The 27350-nt window shown below is 45.1% G+C and overlaps 1 protein-coding gene across 2 annotated transcripts in view; it reads left to right on the forward strand.

Annotated features, from left to right (window-relative positions):
- PTPN3 (protein tyrosine phosphatase non-receptor type 3) overlaps nucleotides 1-27350 on the forward strand; it is a 206214-nt gene that overhangs the window by 16702 nt on the left and 162162 nt on the right. For both annotated transcript variants that reach the window (XM_065398552.1, XM_065398553.1), the window contains exons 2-6: nucleotides 4466-4573; nucleotides 4655-4697; nucleotides 7511-7589; nucleotides 14323-14367; nucleotides 16882-16934. In XM_065398552.1, the coding sequence (XP_065254624.1) occupies nucleotides 4466-4573; nucleotides 4655-4697; nucleotides 7511-7589; nucleotides 14323-14367; nucleotides 16882-16934 (328 nt within the window). The remainder of the gene's footprint in view (nucleotides 1-4465; nucleotides 4574-4654; nucleotides 4698-7510; nucleotides 7590-14322; nucleotides 14368-16881; nucleotides 16935-27350) is intronic.

Genomic DNA, 27350 nt, shown 5'->3' on the forward strand with positions numbered 1-27350 from the left:
GCTGCCCTTTTCTGAATCTGTTTTTTGGAACTGTGATTTTTCTTTTAAACTGGTCATTTTTTAAACAAGGCATTCCTTGTGAAAGTCAAACTTATCAAGCATTAATAACTTAGGAATAGCTTCCCTTGAAAGCCAAGTGGCAAGTGATGTTTCTCTATTCCCCTGGTATCCACAGAGATGGCTGTCAAATCAGAGTTGACTCTGCCTATTGAGCATCTTGGAATCTTTTTTGACATGCATTTATGTGTAAACCTAAAGACCATAAATAGTCTCTGAGAGTTAGTGCTTGCTACTCAGCCAAGCAAGGCTGAGTGTCTTAGTGCTTTAATACACATTTTAAAATTATTTTTCTTGAGTAGACCAAGATCTATAAAACAAGGCTTAGAGGATGTTTGAACCAGAATGAAATTGATTTCATTTGTGTACTTGAATTTTTTTATTTCAGAAACATCAGAAAAATCTTGTTAATCAATAGCTGGGTATATTTTGAGAATCAATTCTCTAGTCAGTTTTTTTTTTCCCCCAGTAAGGCTGAAGTCAGGTTTTTCACTGAGGTTGTTGGGTTGCTATGGCATGCAGTTTCAGCTGCACAAGGAACTTTGAGATGCCTTAATCTTTACCCCACAGTTTTTCAGAGAAGGGCATTGTCATGACATATCTACAGTAATGTTGTAATTTATAATAGTGGCAAAGACATCTGCCATGCAAAGGCTGTTTTTTGTCATCTTGTGTGTTGTCCCAGGGAATACACATTTTAATCTGTTAAATAGGATTGTAAGATCTTCAGTGCTGGAACTTTCCTTGTAGGAAGTACTGAGTAAGATTATGGCACTTATTGTGCTGAGTCTTATTGCAGTAGCTGCACCTTTGTGGTCTATTCTTTCTTTTGTTTGTTTTTCCTCAATTTTATCTTCTGTATATATTTTTGTATTGTCCCCTACCCTTCTCTCCTTTTTGTTTCCATCCTCCACTTGGTCTTCACATCCCGTCATTTTGATTATGGCAAGGATTTTTCATGCCATTCCAAGCAACCCAATAGCCCATTTTCCCGTTCAGGAAGCATTTCACAGGCTTCTCTCTAGAGTCATTCATTACCATATGGACAGCAGACCCTTGTGGAGAGAATTGCTGTGTGGCCTTATCTGGGTGAAGGAACACAAAATGGCTGGTCATATACTGATGCTTGATTGCAGATTTAACTCTGGAGAGGTCTCTGTGCACCTTGTAGGAATCTGGTGTGTCTGTTAGAAAGGCAGGCACATTTCATGATGCAAACACTGATGGGGAACTGAGGCACATGTTTAGTGATTCATTCAAGGTTGCACAGAGTGTCAAACAGAGCCAGGAACTGGACTAGTTGGGGGTAAGGGGCTGTGAAAGCGGTATAAATTAAGGCGCGTGGGCCTTGAACAACACATGGCAGGATTGCAGGGGAGGGCGCAATGGGTGTTATTTTTTCTGAAGTGAGGCTCAATTTTCAAAAGAAAATACCATTATAGAACTGTGACTTTGGTAGAAAGTGAGGTTAGGGCTGTCATGGGGGAGAAGAAGAGGAAGGTGTAGAGCAGTGGTTTTCAAACTTTTTTTCTGGTGACCCAGTTGAAGAAAATTGTTGATGTCTGCGACCCAGTGGAGCTGGGGATGAGGGGTTTGGGGTGTGGGAGGGGGCTCAGGGCTGGGGCAGGGGATTGGGGTGTGGGAGGGGGTCAGGGCTCTGGGCTGGGAGTGCAGGCTCTGGGGTGGGGCCGGGGATGAGGGGTTTGGGGTGCAGGAGGGGGCTCCAAGTTTGGGGGGGCTCAGAGCTGGGGCAGGTGCTTGGGGTGCGTGAAGGTGTCAGGGCTCTGGACTGGGGATGCAGGCTTTGGGGTGGGGCTGGGGTTGAGAGGTTAGGGGTGCAGGAAGGGGCTCGGAGTTTGAGGGGGTCAGGGCTGGGGCAGGGGCTTGGGGTACAGGCTTACGTCCGGCGGCTCCCGGTCAGTGGCGCAGCCGGAGTGCAGAGACAAGCTTCCCGCCTGTCCTGGCACTGCATCCCACTGCACCGGAAGGTCCAGTCTCCTAGGCGGAGGCACACAAGCAGCTCCGTGCGGCTCTCGCCCACAGGCACCGCTGCCCCCACAGCTCCCATTAGTCAGTTCCAGGCCAATGGGAGTGTGGAGTTGGTGCTCAGTGTGGGGGCATCACGCGGAGCCTCATGGCCCCTGGCGTAGGAGCCAGATCTGCTGCTGGCTGCTTCTGGGGCGCAGCGCAGTGTCAGAACAGGTAGGGACTACTAGTTTTTACTGGCCGGCCACCAGAGTCCCTGGGTGCTGAGCAAGGCGACCCAGTGCCCAGGACTGGGTCGCGACCTGAAACTTTGAAAACCATTGGTGTAGCGTGTTGCACTGTGCTGTTAAACTATCACCCAGAAGAGACTGCATTTACGGTAATTTGTTGGTGAGGGATATACATGTGTATATAATAAATTCCATATCGTAGGTTCTTAGGGGTAGGGACTATCATTTTCTATATGTCTATACGGCAACTAGCACAATATGGCCCCAGCCTACTTAGCCTCTAGGCACTTGTGAATATAAATATTAAAGAATATATTTAGAGAACTGTAATCGAAGTCGAAGACAATAGCATTGTGCCCTCTAAGAAGCTAGAGGATTTTGAGTTTGTCAGCTCTACAATTATTCCACATAAATCTGGAAAGTAATTCTAGTAAGTGTCAGAGGGGGAAAGTAGGTGCATGGTGGAAATGTTTTGACTGTGGCAGTCCTATGTTTAATAAATCTGCCAAGTTTGTATCAATGAGGTTAAATTCAGGAGGGATCTTTTTAATGGAGGTGACTATTGTGAACACTTGTTATGAGGTGATTAAACTGAAAAGAATGTCCACTGCCAGGTATTAAATTCTTGATAGTAATCTGAAGAGTGTGTGTGTGTGTGTGTGTGAGAGAGAGAGAGAGAGAGAGAGAGAGGAGGTGGCCTGCATTTTAATGCCAGAATAAGCAGGAATTTTGAAAGCGCGTCATCTCTGTAGAAGAATGTTTACATCTCCTAATTTTGATTTCTCCTATGTTAGGATACCCTTTTTAAATATGAGTTTTAGGAAAGGTTTCTGCGATCACAAATACGTTGTTTCATGTGGAGTGTCCATAACTTTATTCTCTACCTATTGGATACCTTATGGCCTAATCATTACACTAGGGCATTGGGGGTTAGGAGAACTGAATTCTACTTCAAACGCAACTCATTACAGTCATCTTGTTGCTTCTGTTTCCTCCCATGTAAAATGGGGATAAAAATACCTACCTTTATAAAGTACTTGTCACTCGATGGTACACTTCATCAGAGGATCTCAAAGTATGATGTGGCGAAGACTGGTCTACACTAAAAACTTGGCCAGCATAGCAATGTCAGTTAGGGTATGATTTATTTTTGGGAGCGGTGGGAGAATTAGGGGGAGACTTTATGCTGGTCAAAGCTGTAGTGTAGAAATAGTTGCGCTGGCATAAAATGGTTTTGCCAGTACAGCTTATTTCACTCAACAAGCCTATATAAACTGCACTGACAAAAGCACTTTTTAGCTGGCATAGCTGTGTCTACATTAGAAGGGTCTTTGTCACAAGGAGCTTACAATCTAGTATAACACCAGAGACGACAGATGGTTGCTAACAAGCAGGAGAGTACAAGGAAACAATGAGACAATATTGGTCATAATAGGCAGTGGTCTCAGCACACCAGTGGCCCAAATGTTAAGTTTTGTATAGGCATTAGTGAAAACAAGACTTTTTTGGAGAGATTTAAAGGTGGATAATGAGGTAGCTTTGGGGATGATTATGGGGAGCTCCTCCCAAGCAGGAGGGGTAGCATGAAGGTGCTTGTTTGAAAATATAATAAGGTGGCAATGGAGGCTGCCATCATGGGATGACTGGAGACATGAGACAACATCTTGGTAGTGAAAGAGAAATGATTGGGTGGGTGGGATAGGACATGAAGCTTACATTTGAAGTGATAGAGGGTGCAAAGAGAGAGGTACCCACCCTGGAGAATGAGGAGGCTGGGAGAGGGGGCCCCTCACCTGTTCTTGCACCAGGGCATTCTGGGGCCTTGTTATGCCACTGACATCATCCATCCTGTGCACTGAATGAGGCAGGGGTCCTGGAGAACAAATAGTATGTGATCATTTTATTAAAGACTGTATCACAATGCGTTCACAAGGGGGGCAGAATTAAGGTTGTATAGACGACCTAAATTCTGATATTTCTGAACTTTTGAGTGCGACTTTGGCAACCTTAAGAATGTTATTTTAGCGAGAGATTATTCACTTTAATGTATTCTATGTCTAATGATCTCTGTTCTGAGAAACTTTTAACCATTTTATTTATATACTAAATTTTATAACCAATTTTTCCGTTTAGATTTTTAATTAAAAACAAGAGAGTGTGCATTTCATTTATGGAGTGTTCTTTGTTTTCAGAAACAAGACACTGGTCAGGTTTTGTTGGATATGGCCTATAACCACTTGGGTGTGACAGAGAAGGAATATTTTGGTTTACAACAAAGTGAAGAGTCAGTCGATTCCCCTGTAAGTATAGTGTTAAATTTAAAAAAATATATATTTTAAAAGTTCTTTTAAAAAAAAATCATCTAATTTTTCATTTCACAGCGATGGCTCGAATCAAGCAAACCTGTTAGAAAACAGCTTAAAGGTAAGATACTTTACATAAAAATCTAACTTTTTCTGGCCTGAATTCCTCTTCTACCTATATCGTTGATTAGAAAAAAACACAATTATGAACTTCACTTTTGGGCATAAACAGTAGACTTTTTGGCAAAACTTCCCACAGTTCTTACTACTGGTTAAGCTTCAGTAGTGGTAGCTGCTCCAATGTAGATTAGACACTGTAGGTCACCAACATTACCACTCGGTCCTCTAGTTCTGGTCTGAGCAAAGTTAGACAACATAGTAGTGAAAATAGTAGCTGTCTGGTGACCTCTGTACATTACTGTTCCCACTGATGTCAGCAGTAGGGGGGAGAGTAAGTAGTTGATGGGGTCAGGGCCGGCTCTAGGTTTTTTGCTGCCCCAAGCAAAAAAAATTTTGGCTGCTCTCCCCCTCCCCCCCCCCACTGCACCCTCCTGCCGCCCCAGCCCTGGGTCACTGGTAACTCGCTCCCAGGGTGGGTCATTCAGCAGGAATTTTGGATGTGCACAGAACACAGACAGGATTGGTTCCCATATGGTTACAGAACTGCAGTAAAGTGGAACAATTTTCAGCTTGTGTGATTGAAGGCTATCTGGATGCATATTATAAGACTGTCCTACATAAATGAGGAAAAGTTGAGGTGCCTTTATTATTCTTTTGTTCCATTCTTTGTTTCTATGGGGAATTTGCCAATGCAATATCACTGTCTTCCTTTTAAACAAATAAAACTAAAACTTAAAATAATAATAATAATAATAAAAAAAAAGCAATGGCTGTTGAAAATAGCAATTCCAGTCCTAATAACCACTGGGAAGCACTTCTTGCTCAATTTATTCTACTTTTTCTACAGCAAGTTACAGTGGATCAGTATATTTGATTTGGGAGAAATGAAGTAACAGCTGCCCAAATTGAGCTTGAGCACTCCTGAATTTTGAGGGTGTTCAAATCTGGAAGGCAGGTGCTGGATTCCCTTTCTGAATATTAGCTAAATCTGGAAAAGAAAAGTCAATTTCTGCTTCCATGGCTCAGAAGTGTAAATCCTCCTACGTGCCTGGTACTGTATCTAAAGCTGCCCAGTCTAGTAGAGCCTCCCCTCCCTTACTTTTCATTTTAAATTCTAGTGGGATCCACGTACCTCCCTTGCTAGGCTTCAGAGAGGTGCACTGTCCATTTAGTCCACCCAATTCTTTCTTTGGGGGAGAGCCCAGGGCTGGGGCGGCAGGAGGTGCGGGTGCGGGGGGGAAAGAGCCCAGGCTGGGGTGGCAGGAGGTGCAGGTGGGGCCAGAGCTGGGGCGGCAGGGAGTGCGGGTACAGGGGGGGGAGAAGAGCCCAGGGCTGGGGTGGCAGGAGATGTGGGTGGGGGGAGAGCCCAGGGCTGGGGCGGCAGAAGGTGCGGGTGGGGGCCAGAGCTGAGGCGGCAGGGGGTGTGGAAGCAGGGCGGGGGAGAAGAGCCCAGGGCTGGGGTGGCAGGAGATGCGGGTGCGGGTGGGGGCCAGCGCTGGGGCGGCAGGGGGTGCGGGTGGGGGCCAGGGCTGGGGTGGCAGGAGCTGCAGGTGGGGGGAGAGCCCAGGGCTGGGGCAGCAGGGGGGTGCAGGTGGGAGCCAGAGCTGGGGCAGCAGGGGGTGTGGGCGGGGGAGAGTCCAGGGCTGGGGCAACACAGGGGTGCGGGGGGAGCCCAGGGCTGGGGCAACACGGGGGCGGCAAAAAACCTAGAGCTGGCTCTGTCCCTACCATACACAGCAAGGTGCAGCATGAGGTTTCAGTTCCACACTCCTTTCCCCTCCCTTTCCTGTTAATTGCGGCCGAGGGAATGCTGGGAAATGTAGTTTTTTCCCTGCTCCAGGGCTGGCTCTATAGGCAGGGAGCTAACCAAGGAACTACAGCTCCCAGGGCCCCCTGCTGGTTCTCAGCTCCCATGCTGGATTCTTGCGCCCCTGCAAATTTGCCGCTCGAAGCACCTGCTTGCTTTGCTGGTGCCTAGAGCCGGCCCTGGATGGGGTAAGAGTGTAATGGTTTCAAATATTTCAGGTAAAGCTCTTAGTGTGGCCAGAGTGGAGCAAAATTAGTCTCTAGTGTTTGAACTCAGTCTTTAAACAAAAAAAAAATTACAGGGCATAATTATTTTTAGCATGAACTATTTATAAACAACTTCTGGTAACAATTTTTTACTCAGTGCAGATGTAGTCAAAGCTATATAATCACTAGTGAAGTTGAAACATAAATTCTGTTTTTGATCTCCTGATTCTAGTTCATTTGGTAGCTTGTGTGTGATTTTAAATAAGGTTAAAAGTTAGTTATGCACAATAATTGTTAAAGCTTTGTTACTGTTTATTTTCCACAAGAGGAAATATAGAGGATTCTCTAAATTTTCCTGATATAACATTCTTGCTTGTCTTATGAGATACTTGCATCAGGTATATTTTCCTCTTTTTTTAAGACTTTCCTCTTTTAATACCAGAAGGAATGGAATGTACTTTTTTCCAACACAAATTGCTGTATTAAAAATGGCACTGTTAAAAATATAAAAGAAGGTAACTGAATAGACCATGCTGATAACTGCTTCATGAACAGGATTGTTTTTCAAAGAAAGATATATTTGTGTGTTCTTGCTCTGAAAGTAGCAAAAGACTTAACAATATAGTGGGAGTGCAGGAATAGTGAACAGATATATTTCATGATTTCTTCCCATGTCAAAAAAAAGAAAGTAAATCAGATTTGTCATATTATGTGGTTATTTTCTGTTGTAGTTTTTTCTATAAATTTTACAGAAATAAATCAAAAATAGAAATACTGATTTACTTTTGTAAAACGTTGTAGGAGGTTTTCCCTGCACCATCCATTTTCGAGTAAGATTTTTTATACCTGATCCCAACACACTGCATCAGGAACAAACCAGGTAACTTTATTTTCAAAATTTACATCCATCAACTAAGAATTCGTAACAGTCTCTTTTTATTTTCTGATGTTAGACTGCAATTTATTCTATATATTTATTCTGAAATCTGTTTAATATAAAAGGTGTGGGGATTTGCTATTTAAGTAAAGTGTTTAGTATTTATATAGTGTTATAGGTGTGTATGATGCTATACAACTGGTGATAGGGCACAGACTGAATAGTTCCTGCCACATAGAGCTTACTTTCAGAAGGTTCAGGCATATAGTTTAATGTGACACAAGGTGTCACAGTTAATAGGTTAATTGCATCTCTGACCCCGCCTGGTCTTTTGGAGTATATCCTGAGTGTAGACCTCTGGCCTCAAACTGTCACCTCTGTCTGGAGGTGGTATCATATGATTCTCCTATGCTCAGAGTGGGCCCTGGTTGCAGTCCCCTGTGTATCACCCGTGATTTACCTCAGCAGGTCTGCTTATGTCAAGACCCTGCAATTCTGTATCCTCTAGGGCAATAGTTACCAAACAGCCTTCTTAAAGCAAGGTTTGTATTTAGAACACAAGCATTTCAGATACAACATCTAAAAAACCAAATAATAAAAAGACTATGCGTATATCTAGTTTTCAGGTGTTTAACCATCTTCCACACAGGGATCCTAGTATGACTAACTCCCTTTAGACTTTTCCATTGAGCCTCTCTGGGTATGTCTATGCAGCAGCTGGGAGGTGTAATTCCCAGCTTGGGTAGATAGACCTGTTCTAGCTCTGTTGGAGCGAACATGCTAAAAAGAGCAGAATAGCCACAGCAGCTCAGGCTAGCTGCCCGAATACAATCCTGTCTGAGATCCTAGGTACATATTTGAGCAGCTTACCCAAGCCACTGTAGACATGCTGCTATTTTTAGTGTATTCCTGAACTGGGAATTTCATCTTCCAGCTACTGTCAACTTTTCTCCCTGTCAAAGCTTACTGACTGCTCCCTGGTCAGCCCCTGGCAACTCAGCCCTTTCATAGGAATTGAGCCACTTTTTAAAACACTGTTTATAACTCTTTGATCTGGTAACTCCTAGCTTTGGCAGAACAAGGTTTGCAACTGGTTATAGTCAAGAGACAGGATCCTTGAACCTAACAGCTTATACCATTCTTTTAAGTGTGTGCTTGGGTGTTCTTATGTGGGAAGCCCCGTGTCACCTTCAGCTACAGACTCCCTTGATTTTGAGCCCTGTCGATGTAAAATAAACATGCTATTACCCCCAGTACAAGTTAGGTCAATAGAGTCATGCAGGAAATTCTAATAATCAAATATGCAGTAACTTCCCCTCACTGATCCAGTCGCATACCATGTTCGTAAAATTGTGACATCCCAGTATTCATAACAGTATTACATATCAGCTCTGTGTGTGTCACACAAGGAAGGCGCAACATATGCAGTGTGAGTAGTGTTGATATGAAAAAACATGAATCATGCTGGCCTTTAGCGTACCAAAAAATCATATAGCCTTTCATTATCAAAACAGCCTGTTTCATAAGGTAACTTATTGTACTTCTAAGGGACCATATATGGCTTGTGTTACAGTTTCAACAAGACTTTTGTAACTGAGTTCTAATTGAGAATACTAAGGTATTCTGTTATGTGACGAAACCATCTTACTAGAAATCAAGGAATGGGAAAGGGATACACATCCAAAAATCAAACACCCAATTTAAAATAGGATATAGATTTGCCTGAAACAAATAACTCTCCTCCAAAAGTGAGAAATGTTCAACTAATTCATTGCTGTTGCATGCATCACTGACTCAGGGCCCCACACATCACTGAACACAAGTAATATATGTTTGTAACAAACAAAGGGCCTATTTCTGAATACACTGTCATGGAAGATCGAGATTTCGCAATGGAGTGCTTGCAGGATATGGCTCCTAGTGCTTGTTTACATGGAAAGTTAGAGCTTAGCAAGCCAGGATGTGATTTTATAGTGCACTAGCTTGCTGTTCACTGATTCAGTGGTTCTCAACCACGGGTACACAGCCCCCTGGGAGTCTGCAAGCTGTTTTCCGTGAGCCCTGAGCTGCCCCTGCCCTGCAGACCTAAAGCCAGGAGCCCCCTTGCCTTGCGGGGCAGAAGCCTGGAGCCCCAAGCCCCCCCCTCGCCCCACGGGGCAGAAGCCCTGGCGCCATGAGCCCTCCCCTACCCCCCCCCCCACGGCTGGAGCCCCAAGTTCCCCCATGGCTGAAGCTCCGAGACCCAGCCCCCCCCTGCTAGGCCCTGGAATTTTTATAGCATGTTAGGGGGGCCTCAGAAAGAAAAACCTTGAGAACTCCTACACTAACTGGCCCTAGGGACTCTGCCACTGCACACTAAACACCTGTAGTTAAAGCAGTAAATGCTTCCCGGAAGTATGCATTCATGCCATTCTTTCTCTTTCAACTAAATATAATCATTTTTAAAAATAAAGGTTGCACAATTAAGTTTTTGCATCTCCTGACTGTTACTTTAGTGCTTCTACAGCAACATTGATTTGGCCAGTTTGAACACATGTAGTAGTTCATTTTTTCCTCATTTTGGGGGAGCAACCTCCCTCTTGCCCCCTCCTCCATCGTTAAGTTGCTTAATACTTTTCATTATAAAAAATGATTGTAAAATTTTTCTGAAAAGCTCTAACACCTCTATTGTTGCTGCAGACCTTCGAAATTCAAGAGGGGGAGCCCTCTGGTCAGAGAAGTTCCTTTTTTGACCATGAAATTCCTTTCAGGTTTTGTGCATATGTATTTTAATACAATCTTTAATTAAATTATCATATACTATTTTGTAGTCTGAGACCTTTGTCTCATTCAGTGTACAGGGTGCATATACAAAGAGACAAAATTACGGTTGCATGGGCAACCATAAATCAGGCATTTCAAATGCATGATATTGTAATGTAATTCTTTTAACTTCTTTTTGCTTGTAATTATTATAGCTTATATATTTTGTAGTGTCATTACAGTTATGAAGTACAATATTGTAGCTACTTTTGATATAGGATCCTTAACTTTTTGCATTTTTTACACTTTAAAATATTAATCATGCAGTCTTACCATGGAGTGTGTCCTATGAGCACTCTAAATTTTATGAGAACAGTAGAAACCAAGTGTTCAATGTTATATCCATTGCATGGTTTACAGAAGCACTTGGTAGAAGCCCTTGGTAGAATATAGGAAATGTTTATGCCACATGGCATTACCACATTAAACCTAATTTCTTAATGTAACTAGAATATGCAATAAATAAGATATATTCTTCTCAAATGATGTAATACTGGGTGAGGTTTAACACCTGCAACTTCCAATCAATGGGCCTTGTAGGTATTCATAGCCTCTCAGGTTTGAGCTAGAATGAAAATAATTAAAGCACAAAATAATTGCCATTTGGGATGAGAAGAAGTAGGAGTAGTTTTCCTTATGTAAGTAAACAATTATACAGTATTCCCACACAAAAACATTTAAATTACTGTTATGTATGCTCCATGGTAAAAACACTAAAGTGATGGTGAAATCATCCCAGAACCAATCATAATAAACCCAAGAAATTCAGAGTTATGGTTATTGTAGAGGGGTGGACACCTGCTCCTGCCCTGAGGGGTTTGGAACAGCCCTGGGAGAAGGCTGGGGCAGGGAAGGCTGAGCTGATTCGGGGGAAGTGGCTGCAGCTGGGGCCATGCCCCAAACAGACTCAGCTGGCCCTATAAAGGCAGGGAGCCAGGAGCTCAGACAGAGTCTCTCCCTGCGTTCAGAGAGAGAGAAGGGCCTGGCTGCAGGGAGCTAAGACAGAGTACCTGAGTGGAGCAGGGCTGGGGAAAGGCTGAGGAGCTGGGGAGCTCCAGCCTGGAAAGCCCCAGGCTGCAGCCTAGTATTAGGCTAAGGGGTACTGGGGGTTGCAGAGGGCAACCCAGGTGTAGGCCAAGGCAGCAGTCTGCCAGTGATGAGTAGGCTGATACTGCAGTCTGCCCCAGGTGTGGGGCTAGATGATGACTGGCAGTAGCCTTGCACTGAGGCGAGGTGGGATTAGTGGGTGGGGGTTCCCCTGGGAGGGGAGACCCAGCATGTGTGGGTACTGCCAGGGGGCAGCACCCAGAGCAAGGGGCACCGGGGTCCTGGGAGGGACACGGGGGCCAGTGCAGACGACAAGGCGGATCACCGGCCTGCAGAGAGCGCTCCGGGCTGGATGGAGCTGATTCCCCAGACGACCATCAGGGGGCGCCGCAGGGGTGAGTCTGACCCCTTACAGTTATATAAAAGAATCCAAACATATTGAGATTTGGAAGTGAACAGTGAAGGCACTCCGACAACCATAACTCGGTTCTATAGTGATGCCATACAATACCCATACAACTATAAGTGCATAACAGTGTTTATAGTCCTTGATTAGATTAAACTGATTTTAAAGACCTATTCATATAAAAAAATTACTTGTGGTGTCACTGTAGGGCAAAGCCCTTCTTCAAAATGAACACCATCTCACATTGTTCCTAATGGGAGTGAGGCTAAGTTGCACAAGATTTCAGTGAGTTTTTACTACATAGGAAGTTTTGAAGACTCTGTTTTGTTACTGAAATCAATAAGGACAAAAAATATGTTGTGACATAGAGTGCTACATTTATTAAAGAACCCATTTTAAATAATTTTTTTTTAACTCACGGACTAAGATTTACTTAAAAATTCTCAGAAAACTTGTTCTGTACTCAGGGAAAGTGCTGTCAGTTTCAAACAAAAATAAAGCTTTTAATCTCTGCTCTCTCATACACCACCCCTGAAAAAAACCCTCCCTGCAACTTCCTTTCTTGTTCACTGTGAACAACACCACCATTCTTCCTGTCACTCAGACCCATAACCTAGGTGTCATCTTCAACTTGGATCTCTTTAGGTCCTCACATCTAGGCTATGTCTAAGTCTTGCAGATTCTTTCTGTATCACATCTCTAAGATACGGCCTTTGCTATCCTTCCACTCAGCTGAAACTCTTGTCCAGGCTCTCATCATTTCATGTCTCAATTATTGCAACGTTCTTCTCTCTGGCCTTGACAAATGCAATCTTGCCCCACTGTTACCCATTCAGAATGCTGCTGCAAAGATCATTTTCCTACCCCATCGCTTTGACCATGTCACCCTTCTTTGCATCGCTTCACTGGCTCCTTCTTTTCTATTGTATCAAATGTAAACTACTTGTCTTTACTTTCAAGGTCCTTCATTACCTATTACCACTTTATCTATCATCTCTCATTAAGTATCAAAAAGATGACTCCTGTCTCCAGTCGATCCATGATATCAGCTTCTATTGCCCACTTGTTATGTTTTCAAACAGGCACCTCCATGTTGTCTCTCCGCAAGAGAAGCTCCGCAAAACTAACTCATTATCCTTCTTCAAAACCCTTAAAACTCTCCTTTGTTGCAAGGCCTAAAAGAACTTGCCAACTAGGCTGCTGTTGTGCAGAGACCACTGCCTATCATGCTGACCAATATTGTCCTATTGTTTCCTTGTACTCCAGTGTCACTCTGTCTGCATCCATTTTTTCTCTCTTATTTTATAATCTAAATATAAGCTCTTTCGGGGAGGGGAGTGTCTCTTTCTTCTGAGTCTGTTCAGTGTCTGTCACAATGGGGTCCTGGTCCATGAATAGGACTCCTAGGTGCTATGATAATGCAAATAATAAATAATAATACAATGGTTGAATCCCAGTTTTAACTGCTAAATTTAATTCATCCTTAACTATGGAATTGTAAGCAGTGCTTCCATAGTTAAATACAGAATTATGCATCATGCATTTTATCTATGAATCCATTGACTGACAGGTGAAGCATGTATGGTTTTCAAGCAGAGCATACAGACTTGACAAATGAATTGTAAATCTTGATGTTTTTGCATTATGTATTTAATGTATTTGATAACATAGTAACTTCATGTGGCTATTCCTTTAAGAAGAGCACATGCAGACCATACACAGAGTTTCACCTTTAATCAAATAAAAAGTTGGTTCAGCCACTATGACATTATGAATATGCAAACATTTGTAGAGTTCAGACCCTTTTTAGATGTCATTACTAAATTGTCCTTTTAAATTTTAATGAATACCAGCTTACGTGCCATACAAATAGCTGTCAAAGACTAGAATGTATGAATTAAAAGAAATTGTGATTGATTCATATGTAACTAAGATTTCTGATCCTATCGTAAATATGAGGGCATTGGAGCTACTTTCTGAATGAGCTCTTGAAACCAATAATTTATTGTTATAAAGAAGATGTTTGATACACAGATTCGACAGATGGTTGGATCTAAAATCAAAATTCATGGGAGCTAGGCAAGCCTCATTTTCTAATGGTTTTATTCTGCAATTTTATGCATAAGACTGAGTTAACTGGCTCTTATCCCCTGAGACTGACTAAGTGGGGGCACTTTGGAGGCAGTGCGTTTAGTATTTGAATCCAAGGAAACCTTTCATCATTTAATAGTGACCCTTTAACCTAATTAAAGATTGGAACTGGCTTTTAATAGGAACTACAAAAGACCTTAATTGTTGTGAATGACCGTGAGCATTCACATAGTTAAAGATTTAAAGGAATATCCAAGTAGGCTTATACTTTTGTACATATAGTTTGTTTGTAAATACATGCATATAACTTAATTTTATATATAGATTTCTTAGAAATGATTAAATCTGATATTTGAACATGAATCAACTCTTCCAAATTCTGTTTTCTAGGCATTTATTCTTCTTACAACTGAAGACAGATATTTTGGAAGGAAGGTAATGAAAAATTCTTATTGAAGTAATATTTCTTCAATAGCTGGACATAAAAAGGAACAGTGAAGGAGAAAAAACATCTATTCTTAATTGAATATTGCTTTACAAAAACAGGCAAATGACAATGTTACTAACATCCATAGAGCTAGTTGGTTCTGTAAAGGAGCAACCCATGTTGTGACTGTGCCAGAGGAAACTGCCTAATTTGAGCTCCAGTGGGCATTGTGCTTCACATAGGTGATGTGTGTGTGTGTTGGGGGGAAGCGCCACCTCCCCCAGATTTCTGCTTGCTGGGTGAGGGAGAGGGGCTCTGTCCTTCTCCTGCTGCACCTGCTCCCTTACACGTTTGGCCCCTATTCCTGGCAGCCAAGCCCAGGCAGAGAGCAGAAGGGGCAGGACGAAGCCGCTTCTTATGCTTTCTGAGGGTAGCCGCTCGGGTCACTGCTCTGTGCAGCTCAGCGACTGCCTGTGAGAACCTGGTTGGGGAGGCGGCAGTGGCCCTTCCCCTCTGCTCTCCTCCCGGGCATGGCTGCTGGGGATAGAGACTGAGCAAGCCAGAGGCTCCCACAATGTTCCCTCTAATTTTTTACATCCATGTCTGGAATGAATTTTGTTATGTGCACCAATATGTAGGTGATGTGTGGCAGGGGTGGAGCCGAGGGGTTTGGTGTGTGGGAGGAGGCTCAGGGCTGGGGCAGAGTTGGGGTGTGGGGGGGGTGAGGGCTCTGGCTGGTAGTACGGGCTCTGGGGTGGGGCTGGGGATGAGGGGTTTAGGGTGTGGGGGGGGGCTTAGGGCTGGGGCAGAGGGTTGGGGTACAGAGGGGTGAGGGCTCTGGCTGGGGGTGTGGGCTCTGGGGTGGAGCTGGGGATGAGAGGTTTGGGGTTCAGGCTATCCTGGGGCTGTGCTGAGGAGAGAGGACTCCCCCCAGCCCTCTCTTGTGGCAGCAGCCTGAGCCAGGGGAGGGGTGCCTCTCCCCCAGCCACGGTAGCTGCAAGGCTTGGGATCGGGGAGAGCCATCTCTTCCCCTGGTCGCGGCAGATCCGAGGCTGGGACCGGGGGAGAGGCGCCTCTCCCCTCCCCGCGCAGACCTTGATAGCCTGCTGTGCCACGGCGCAGCTTAGAAGAAACTTAGGCCTCCCCTTTCCTGGCACATTTCCAGCTTGCTTGGTCCTTGTTCCCAGCAGGTTGGCCCGGGCAGGGAGTGTAGGGGGCGGGCTGCTGCTTCCCCAGCTGGGCTCTCTCTCAGGCAGCTGCTGCGCTGCACAGAGGCAGCGACCTTGAGTGGCCACTTCAGCCGGCGTGAGAAGGGGCTCCATCCTGCTCCCGCCCAGGGCTGGCTGCCAGGGAGTGGGGTTGAGCGAGCTGGAAATGTGCCAGGGGAGGCACAGCCCCCTTCACCCCCTGCAGGTAATTCTGGTAGGGTGGGGAGAACAGGGCGGTCCCTGGGCTGGGTGCAGGACAGGAGGTCGCTGGGGAAAGTGCTAGAAGCAGGTTCCCTCCCCTCTGCTCAGCTGGTGGTAGGGGCATTTCCCGTGCTCCCCTGCTGTGGTATCTGTGAGCTCCGGGGAGACACTGGCGCTGAAAGTTTCCCGGACCAGGGCCAGTCCCAGCTGGGCTCAGAAGCACCTGCTCCTGTGGCCTCAGCCCCCCAGGAACCCATGGAATTGGCTGCCCTGGCCCAGGGAGGTGGGGCTGGAATTTCCTTCCAGAGGTGACATGAGGGGCAATCACATGTCCCTCCCTATACATTGTCCCCCTCTCCCCTCCCTCCAGTATTAGGAGGCACAAGTTGTCTGTGCTTCAAAAGTAGATCTCCTTTGTGGAGGGAGTAGCATGGTGACTGTACCACCCCTTAAGAGTGTGGTGCATGCTCTCCCCTCCCTGGCCTGCCATATCCCTCTAACCCTCAGATGGTCCTAGCAGAGAAGAGTCCCTGTCCTGAGGAGATTTCATGGACTTCATTTGTACATAGTCTCTGCTTGGTAGGCATAAGTTAGAAGGCTCTGATGTCCTTCTGTCTTTCGTCTGCATCTGTGAAAAAGTCTAAAATGTGGTCCAAACCTTTCATCTTCATTACCTGTTGTCTTTAAAAATTGGTAGCAAGTTCTGTGTAGACTGTAGATCAGAGCTGCATTTTTACGCTTGGCACTTGGCTAATTTTAATGTTCATGTCTCATGTTAAAAATAATAGACTGCAGTTATTAAAGTTATATCCAGAGCAAGAAAATCTTTCCTTCCTTTTCACTTTCCAGAATAAGCATCCAACAAGGATATGAACATATCCATTTAAGACAAGTTATTTCCATTCCATTAATGAGCTGTTACACAACTTAATTTCATCACCCTACTATGCTATGACTATTGTCTTTTGTTTAAAAAAATCAGTGAGAGTTGCTGAAGATTAATGTTAAACGTTACAAAATACATTGATTGCCGAGAAATGGTTAATATTCTACCTATTTATGCTATGTGTAAGTATATATATATTAAAAAAAACTGTTTTTCTCTTTTCTCAGGTTGTTATGCCCTCTTAATTCTGCTGTTGTCCTCGCATCTTATGCTGTACAGTGTAAGTAATGACAGATCTTTCTTGGCTGGTAAAATATTTGACCATCATTGAGCTGTTCTTTATCTTCCACTGAGCTGTTTTGATAACTCCAGTGCAGAAGACTTTCTTTACCTATCCTCTTGGATAAAATTGTTGCTAAAGCTGATGCATTGTAAAGAAGGATTAAGGAGCTACTTGGAAGGAAAGAATACATGACCCGTAATCTATATTGGTATGCCTAGGGCAGTTTCACTGAATAGAGGTAGCATGCTCATTAAATTTGTGCTATAGAAAATATTAGATTGATTCAAGAATTAGAAATAATCAGTGCCCTCATTTGTGTTCTGTATAAAACTTACGGTATGAATTGGTCTAAAACATATTTTCACTCTAAGGCCTGGTCTACACTAGGAGTTTATATCGAATTTAGCGCCGTTACATCGAATTAACCCTGCACCCGTCCACACCACGAAGCTATTTAATTCGACATAGAGCTGTCTTAAATTCGACTTCTGTACTCCTCGAAAACGAGAGGAGTAGCGCTAAATTCGAAATGGCAATATCGAATTAGGCTAGGTGTGGATGGAAATCGACGGTAATAGCTCCGGGAGCTATCCCACAGTGCACCACTCTGTTGACGCTCTGGACAGCACTTCGAGCTCGGATGCTCTGACCAGCCACACAGGAAAAGCCCCGGGAAAATTTGAATTCCTTTTCCTGTCTGGGCAGTTTGAATCTCATTTTCTGTTTGGACAGCGTGGAGAGCTCAGCAGCACTGGCAACGATGCAGAGCTCTCCAGCAGAGATGGCCGTGCAATCTAATAGAAAGAGGGCCCCAGCATGGACTGATCGGGAAGTCTTGGATCTCATCGCTGTGTGGGGCGATGAGTCCGTGCTTTCAGAGCTGCGCTCCAAAAGAAGGAATGCAAAGATCTACGAGAAGATCTCTAAAGCCATGGCAGAGAGAGGATACAGCCGGGATGCAACGCAGTGCCGCGTGAAAATCAAGGAGCTGAGACAAGGCTACCAAAAAACCAAAGAGGCAAACCGACGCTCCGGATCCCAGCCCCACACATCACGTTTCTACGAGGCACTGCATTCCATCCTAGGTGCGGCCGCCACCACTACCCCACCAGTGACCGTGGACTCAGAGGATGGGATACTGTCCACGGCCGGTTCCTCGTCGGAAATGTTAGCGGACGGGGAAGATGAGGAAGGAGATGAGGAGGACGAGGCAGTCGACAGCGCTTGCACCACTGATTTCCCCGACAGCCAGGAGCTCTTCATCACCCTTACCGAGATCCCCTACCAACCATCCACAGCCGTTACCCCGGACACCGAATCAGGGGAAGGATCAAGCAGTGAGTGCTTTAAACATCTAAACATGTAATTTTAACATAACTGGTCCACCGTGGTAACACACGTTCCCACGCCATGAGTCCAGTAAGTAGTCTGGGATCATGGCACGGCACAGCATGGCGGCATACGGCCCTGGCCTCTGCATGGTCTCCCGAAGCATTCTTCCCCTCTCGCTCTCCGAGATCCTCATTAGAGTTATATCGCACATGACGCCCTGCTTTAAATTAGGGAGGGGAATGTTAGTATTGGGACTGCTTTACAGCCACGCGGTGGAGGCGGCAGAGGGGCAGCATACAGTGATCTTTCCCGGGGACAGCCGCGAGGTGGTGGGACAGGGGCAGAGCTCATGCTTCCCTGATTGCTGCCAGCAGAGAGTGGCCTTGCATTCAGTGCGAAAGGAGCCCAGTGCTACTATTACATTTTTAAGCTGCCACAAGTCTACGGCTTACCATGTTTTCCTGCAACAAAAGTAGAGGTGTCCTGCCATGCTTCTCTGATCGCAACTGCAAGACCCCAGGCACTGAAGGCGAGGGCCGAAAATTCGACCTTGTCCTGTGTGCGCATGTGAAAGGTCCAGTGCATGGTGTTGTTCACAGAGAAAGACTATGTTCTTTGTTAGCAACTTCATTTATCTGTCTCAGGAATTTACTCCCTTTTTCCCATTCCCACAGACACATCTGCGACTGTCTCCCAACCCAGCCTGGCATCACACTCCCAGAGGCTAGCGCAGATTAGGAGAAGGAAGAGAAAGACGCGTGAAGACATGTTTTATGAACTTACGGAGTGCTCACGAGAGCAGGCAGCCCAGACGACACAGTGGAGGGAGAACTTGTCACAAATGCACAGAGCAGTCATGGAACGGGAGGAGAGGTGGCGCCAGGAGGACCAGCAGGCTACTCGAACCCTGCTTGGACTAATGAGGGAGCAAACGGAGACGCTCCGGCGCCTAGTGGATGTTCTGCAAGACCGGAGGCAGGAGGACAGAGCCCTGCTGCTGTCTATCTCTAACCGCCCTCCCCCGCCACCAAGTCCCACACCCCCCTCACCAAAAGTCCAAAGAAGGAGGGGCGGCAAGGGCCGTTAAAACTTTCAGTCGGCCCCTGCACACTGCTGCAGCAATGGAAGGCTCTCGTTCCAAAGTTTGAAAAGCCCTTTCCTACCCATCTCACAATAGCCCACGTCCAAGTTTCCTCCCCCCCTTTTCATGTGCGGTTCATAATAAAACATCTGTTTCTGTTAAGTACTGTTTCCGAGAGTGTCTTTTAGAGGGGATTCTGTCTGAAGGGGGGGAAGGGGTTTGTTACTTGGACAGGACAGTCACCTGTAGCAGGCTACAGAGGCGGGGGCAGGTCCAGCATCAGGACACATACACAGTACAGTCACCAGTTACCCTGGTCAGTCTGGGAGGCGGTTTTCATGTTCTGGGGTGCGAGGGGGTTGATCTGTGACTTTGTGGCGGGGGAGGGCAGTTACAGATCTTCTGCCGCGGTCCTTATCCTGGATCACAGAGCCACGCAGCAGGGGATCTGTTACCCTCCGCCCCCTGCCAGAAAGTCACTTGGCCGACACATACATGCAGTCCCGCCCAGGACTGCTGGCAGGCTGCGTTGAAACAACCAATCCAGCACTGCGGAGCCTGTCATTCCCGGAGTTTAGAAGCATCATTTGCATCAAAACAATAAACCAGCCCCCCGCCACAGTCTGCGTCCCCGGTTTAAAACATTCCCGCGAAAACAGTAAGAAAGAGAACCTTGTTCAGTAACAAAACGGAACAGATTTTATTTGTTGGGAAGGTGGGGAAGGGGGTATGTAACTTGGAAGGATAGTCAACAGTAACTGGGTAAAGAAACGGGGGCAGGTTCAGTATCTGTGTCCACAAAGTGAACAGTCACTGGAGACCCTGCTCAGTCAGGAACCTGGCTTTCAAAGCCTCCCTGATGCACAGCGCGTCCCGCTGGGATCTTCTAATCGCCCGGCTGTCTGGCTGGACGTAATCAGAAGCCAGGCTATTTGCCTCAAGCTCCCACCCCGCCATAAAGGTCTCCCCCTTGCTCTCACACAAATTGTGGAGCACACAGCAAGCAGCTATCACAATGGGGATATTGGTCTCGCTGAGATCACAGCGAGTGAGTAGGCTTCTCCATCTCCCCTTGAGACGGCCAAAAGCACACTCCACCACCATTCTGCACTTGCTGAGCCGGTAGTTGAATAGTTCTTTCCCTGAGTCCAGTGCGCCAGTGTAGGGCTTCATGAGCCAGGGCATTAGCGGGTATGCAGGGTCCCCGAGGATGACTGTAGGCATCTCCACATCCCCAACAGTTACTTTGTGGTCCGGGAAGTAAAGACCTTCCTGCAGCCGTCTATACAGACCAGAGTTCCTGAACACCCTAGCGTCATGAACCTTGCCAGGCCATCCAACGTAGATATTGGTAAAACGTCCCCGATGGTCCACCAGTGCTTGCAGCACCATGGAAAAGTACCCCTTTCTGTTGATGTACTGGCTGGCCTGTTGGTCCGGTGCCAGGATAGGGATGTGAGTCCCATCTATAGCCCCACCGCAGTTTGGGAATCCCATCTCGGCAAAGCCATCTCTGATGAGCTCCACGTTTCCCAGGGTCACTACCTTAGATAGCAGTAGCTTGACGATTGCCCTGGCTACTTGCATAACAGCAACCCCTACGGTAGACTTGCCCACACCAAAGTGGTTAGCGACGGACCGGTAGCTGTCTGGCGTTGCGAGCTTCCAGAGGGCTATGGCCACTCGCTTCTGGACAGTCAGGGCTGCCCGCATCCGGGTGTCCTTTCGCTTCAGGGCAGGGGACAGCAACTCACACAGTTCGAGGAAAGTCCCCTTCCGCATGCGAAAGTTGCGCAGCCACTGGGATTCATCCCAGACCTGCAGCACTATGTGGTCCCACCATTCTGTGCTTGTTTCACGGGCCCAGAATCGCCGTTCAACAGTATCAACAAGACCCAGTGACAGCGAGATGTCCTGGGCGCTGGGTCTCATGTTCTCAGAGAGGTCGGAGCTAGTGTCCGACTTCATGCCGTCACGGTGGTGCCGTAGCCTCCTCTCATGATTGATCTGCAGCTGCCTCTGGTACAGGTGGAGGAGAAGCTGCGAGGCGTTGAGAACTGCCACAACTGCAGCGATGGTCGCAGCGGGATCCATGCTCGCACTGCTGTGGCGTCCGCGCTGTCAGTAATCAGAAAAGCGCGCGAACTGATTTCTCACCGGCGCTTTCAGGGAAGGAGGGAGGGAGGGCGTGAGTGACGGACGGATGACGACAGGCGCCCAAAAGCACCCTCGACACATTTTTTTACCCAGAAGGCATTTGGGGCTCGACCCAGAATTCCAATGGGCAGCGGGGACTGCGGGAACTGTGGGATAGCTGCCCACAGTGCACCGCTTCCAATGTCGACGCTTGCCCCGTTAGTGTGGACTCACAAAGTCTCACAAAGTCGAATTACTGTCCTTAGTGTGGACACACACGTTCGACTTAGTAATATCGATTCCACATAGTCGAATTAACTAAAATCGAAGTACTCTCGTAGTGTAGACAAGGCCTAAGGGTTTTTCTATGCGGGAGCGTCCAGGAAAGCTAATACGAATGAACTAAGGGTGTGAGGAGGTATTTCATAAAGCAGTGTATAGAGAAGGGCAATTAAAGAGGAGGGAAGGCTCGTGTTGCTGGGGGAGGGGGTGACTAATGGTAAGATTACAGTGTGTAGACTGTAGTATATATATGATGTTTTTTCTAGCATATTTGGGTTTTTTCCCGTAAATCTATATCCATAGCCCTGCCATCTGTAGACAGTGATGTTCCCAGTAGAAAAATTGTTTCCCTCCTTCATTTCCTTTTGTAAGCTACTATAGTTTTTGTTGCTGCTTGTGTAATCCCCATGTTCATTCTGTGAGCCTCGGGGTTCAGCAAAATATGCGGTATCCTAATAATAGGGAAAAATACTGGCCTAACGAATAAAATACATGTCTATTGTCTTGCTAATAGGGTTCCATTATTTTTACTGACTATATCATTACTCTATAATGATATGATATAGATTACTGATAATGGTTTTTATCTGAGAATAGGTATTATAATCTATTGTCATTTCAGTTTTGGATTTTAATTTAACTATCTTCTAAATGAAATCGGAGATTCTGGAGTACAAAATAGCAGCCTGGGGCGGGGGGGGGGGAGTTGCTGGCTTGAACTACCATTGGTTTAGCCCAGTTTGACCCATTTCTTGCTAAACTACTATGACTTTTTTCAGCGGCAGTTTCCTTATGCATTATCTCTTGTGTATGGAGGAGATTAATCTTAAGGTGTTGATTACCTACAATTGTTGGTTAAAAACATGTGGCCGTTGTCTCTGAGCTTCCATAATGTGTTACGTTTTATATTTATTTTTACATTTTCATTTCTTTTTCACAGGACTTCTTCTTGTATAGGAAATTATTTCATTTAAGTAGTGGTCTCTCTTTTTCCACATGTAAAATATAATTTATTCTTCTTATAGGTTTTCTTCAGTTTTGTAAATGTTGCTAACCACTCAGTGCTGTAGTTGTGGTCGCCTGGAATAGATCATGCGTCTGGAAAAACAACTGTTTCTAGAGATTGCCTTTTCATGGTTGTTTGGCTTTAGTAGTGAAGTTCTAAAATAAAACTGTTCGGATACATTGCCTTTTGGTTATGATGCTACACTTTGCTTTGTTTGATGGTAGTAAAAAATTACAGGAGAGTAGAACAATCTGTATGACTGTATCAGATTAGTTGATGTGACTGTATGATTTATCATAACTACAAAGACTGTTCTTCAGATATTGGGGATATGCAGATTAAATGTTACTTTTAATGTTGAATTTATGTTGAACATTATATATTGCATACTGTGTTTTATATTCAGCACATCTTGAATTTCTTGTTTCTTAAAAGCAGTCACTAATGAGATGTATATTTTCTTCAAATATTTTAAAATAATTTATTACTCATGAGTTCAATTAAATAACACGTTTCAAATGCCAAATCCTGTCCTATTTTTCTATTTATTATTTATGTTGTAAACTAACATTATTGCCCACAAAGTTCTAGAAAGTGAAATGTAATAGATTGTCCTACCCAGTTGATATATCCTCTGCTTTTAGTTAAAATCTCACGTAGCAGATTTACTATTACTACTACTGCTGCTTTTGCTGTTAGTTCTTATAGTAAGGCCCCAATCCAAGAAATAAATTGTTATAATGAGTGCTTTAAATTGTGATTCATTATGACTAAGTTCCTCCTCCATATTGTCTAAGCACATAGGCACCTCTCTTTCTTTTCACTCTTGCTCCTAATTTCTCAATGTGCCAGCTGAAGGAGTTGTACAAAGTAGTGCTTACATCTACAGCTCTCCAGTCTCTCACCCTTGCTTGGAGAAGCAGGAGGTTCTTCTAGAGTTCTGCTCTCTTTTTTCTAAGCAGAAGGCTATGTGGTTGTTGTTTTTAAATCTTCTCCCAGCCTGGCTCCATTGCCCTTCACCATTCATTCCTCTCCCACTCTGTAGAAATGACGTTCAAACCCCAGGTTACTTGGGCCAAAAGTCCATCAGCAGGATCTGGTCTGTTTTGAAACTATAAGACTTTGGCACTTGCTATTTTTCTCTGCTGGTTAAGGTGAAAAATGGAGTCCAGGAGTGCTTCTGAGGCTCTGGTAAATCAGAGGGGTAAGAAAAGTCCATGGCGTTGGACCCCCTAGGATGCCAGAATTAGGTGGTTTTTCCCCCCAGTTGTTCCAGGGAAGGCCTTAGCTTCAATTCTCAGTCCCTGTGATTGCTATCTCAAGCCCTGCTTCTTCAAGCTTTTGATCAGGGTTTCTTCCAGAGGGCAGCTCTGACTCCCAATAGCTCTGAAACTGAAATCACAATTAAAATAACAAATGGAGGGTGCATCAGTGGGTCTCAAACTTTTTTACTGGTGACCCCTTTCACACAGCAAGCCCCCTAATAAATTAAACATACTTTTTAATATATTTAACACCATCGTAAATGCTGAAGGCAAGCAGAGTTTAGGGTGGAGGTTGACAGTTCGCGACCCCCCATGTAATAACCTCGCGACCCCCTGAGGGGTCCCAACCCCCAGTTTGAGAACCCCTGGGGTAGATGAACTTAGGTGGTTTGAATTCCCAAGATATGGAACCAGTTTCTGCTCTTGTATGGGTGCCTAAAAATTCCATGTGCTGATTCTGTTCTATTTCAGGCTTTCTCAGTTGTGTGCATTAGGTCACCGTGGCCTCACGTGCCTTTTAGTCCTACCAATGTAGCAGTGTAGCCGAACACATGTGCCAGCCTGTCATGGCCGTAGACCACCCAAATAGCTAAAATATGCAGGTTAGAGGTAGTTTAAATCTCTCTCCTGCCAGTTTTCTTCCACTGCAGAGCGGTTAGACTATCACTTTTTTGGGCCTGCCAGCAACTCTAAGCTTGTCGTTTATATTACCAGTCTGCCAACTCCACTGGACAATCTGAATGACTGTGTGTGACGGGTTGGATCACAGAAACCCCCTTGGGAGATGCCACCCAATGTGCAAAGACTACCCCTGCTTCTGTTTTCCCTGCCAGCTCAGGATTCCAGCACCCTGTCTTGCTGAGCCAGCCACTCCTGTCCGGCTCCAACACAGGCCCAGGGTCTGAATCACTTGTCCCAAAGCTGCAAGTTTACCTGAAACCAGCTCACAGGAGTGTGCTTGTCTTTAGCACTCAGATGCCCAACTCCCAATGGGGTCTAAACCCAGATAAATCCGTTTTACCCTGCATAAAGCTTATGCAGGGCAAACTCATAAATTGTTCGCCCTCTATAACACTGATAGAGAGATATGCACAGTTGTTTGCTCCCCCAGGTATTAATACATACTCTGAGTAAATTACTAAATAAAAAGTGATTTTATTAAATACAGACAGTAGGATTTAAGTGGTTCAAAGTAGTAACAGACAGAACAAAGTAAGTCACAAGGAAAATAAAATAAAATGCGCAAATCTATGCCTAATCAAACTAAATACAGATAAGTTCCTCACCAGTTCCAGAATGCTCCCTTTTACAGGCTAATCTCCCTTTAGCCTGGGTCCAGCAATCTCTCTCAACCCCTGTAGTCTCTGTCTTTTGTTTCAGTTTCTTTCAAGTATCCTGGGGGGGTGGAGAGGCTCCTTCTTTAGCCAGCTGAAGACAAAATGGAGGGGCCTCCCCCAGGTTTAAATAGACTCTCTCTTGTGGGTGGAGACCTCCCTCCTCCCTCCTATGCAAAGTCCAGCTCCAAGATGGAGTTCTGGAGTCACCTGGGCAAGTCACATGTCCCTGCATGACTCAGTCTTTACAGGCTGAAGCCATTGTCCACATGGTATCTTGCATGTCTCCAGGAAGACTTCTTATGTGGATTGGAGCATTCCAAGATGCATTGTTCCCCAAGTGTTTCCTGATCAGGTACTTAACCTGGCAAATTCCTTCCTAAAGAAGCTGACCAAATGCATCCCAAAGCTTACTTAGAAACCAAGCAAGCATACAGCCCATATTCTTAACCTCAAGTAGAAAATGATATATATATGTACAAATAGGATGAATAGATATAGTAGACCATAACCTTTACGGTGGGTGGCAGCTCCCAAGGGGGTTTCTGTGATCCAACCCGTCACACTGTGATCCTGCAGTAAAATGTCAGTGTTAAGGAAGGAGCTTGCCCAGTTTTAAAACCATATCATCATGGCTTTTTTGCTCAGATATTTTCTTGTTCCCCCTTTGGTATCATCTCTTTCCTCTGCAAATACATTTTAAAAAATGACGGTCCCTGTCCCTTTAAGGGGAGTCATAGCCTGGGGCACAAGCAAGTGCTGTTGCTGAAGCAGCAGCAACAGAGCTCTTTACAGTGGTGAGGCTGTGCAACCCAATAGATTGGAGATTGCTGTACCATAGTTGAGGTGATTAGCTGAAGCTTTCAATAAAATGTGTTAGTATAACATGGGGTTTATTTTCTTTTTTAGTCAAGGCCTTCCAAGTCCTATGGCTTTAATAATATTTCCCCTTAGTATCTTAGAAATAGTAAAATAGGAGTTTCTTCCAAAGTTTTCAAGCCTTCCACATCACGGTTTACCTTTTCCTAAAGGAAATTTCCAGCCCCAATGGCTTAATCCCAAAGAATTCTTAAACAATCCACATCAGACAGAAAATCTCTTGAAATAGTCCCAAAGGAATTTGTGCATAGATTTTTCAAGACCACTTCCTTCATCTTTCAATCGCATTTGGGCAAAGAGCAAATCTACAGGCTGGCTGACTGGACATAAATTCCACATAGAAGAATGATAATGAAATTCTCAGTTAGCTAACAGAAACATAGTCACCTACTCACCCATAATTCTCCATCGCTTTGTCAATTGAGCATCTTTGGATTCCTGGTCTGGTGGGACTTTCTTTTCAAAGGTCTGCTCAAACACGAAGGCTTCCAGCAGCTGAGGTACTAAGCCTGAGGAGCATGGATGTTCATGAAAGTTCATGGACTTCTTGCTCAAATCTAGAAACTGTCTACAAATCTGTTTAGAGAGACAAGGTGGGTGAAGTAATTTTTATTGAACCAACTTCTCCTGAGGAGAGAGAGAAGCTTTCGAGCTACACAGAGCTCTTCTTTGGATCTGAAGAAGAGCTCTGTGTAGCTTGAAAGCTTGCCTCTCTCATCAAAAGAAGTTGGTCCAATAAAAGATATTACCTCGTCTGTCTTCTAATATTCTGGGACCAACACGGCTACAGCAACACTGCAGATTACAAATCTATTTGTCCTTCCTCTTCTCTCCACCCCCCAAGTCCTTTTATCTACCTTGTGTATGACAGGTTTCAGAGTAGCAGCCGTGTTAGTCTGTATCCGCAAAAATAACAGGAGTACTTGTGGCACCTTAGAGACTAACAAATTTATTAGAGCATAAGCTTTCGTGGGCTACAACCCACTTCTTCGGATGCATATAGAGTGAACCATATATTGAGGAGATATATATACACACACATACAGAGAGCATGAACAGGTGGGAGTTGTCTTACCAACTCTGAGAGGCCAATTAAGT

Source organism: Emys orbicularis, chromosome 2, assembly GCF_028017835.1.
Source record: "Emys orbicularis isolate rEmyOrb1 chromosome 2, rEmyOrb1.hap1, whole genome shotgun sequence".
Classification (NCBI taxonomy): domain Eukaryota; kingdom Metazoa; phylum Chordata; order Testudines; family Emydidae; genus Emys; species Emys orbicularis.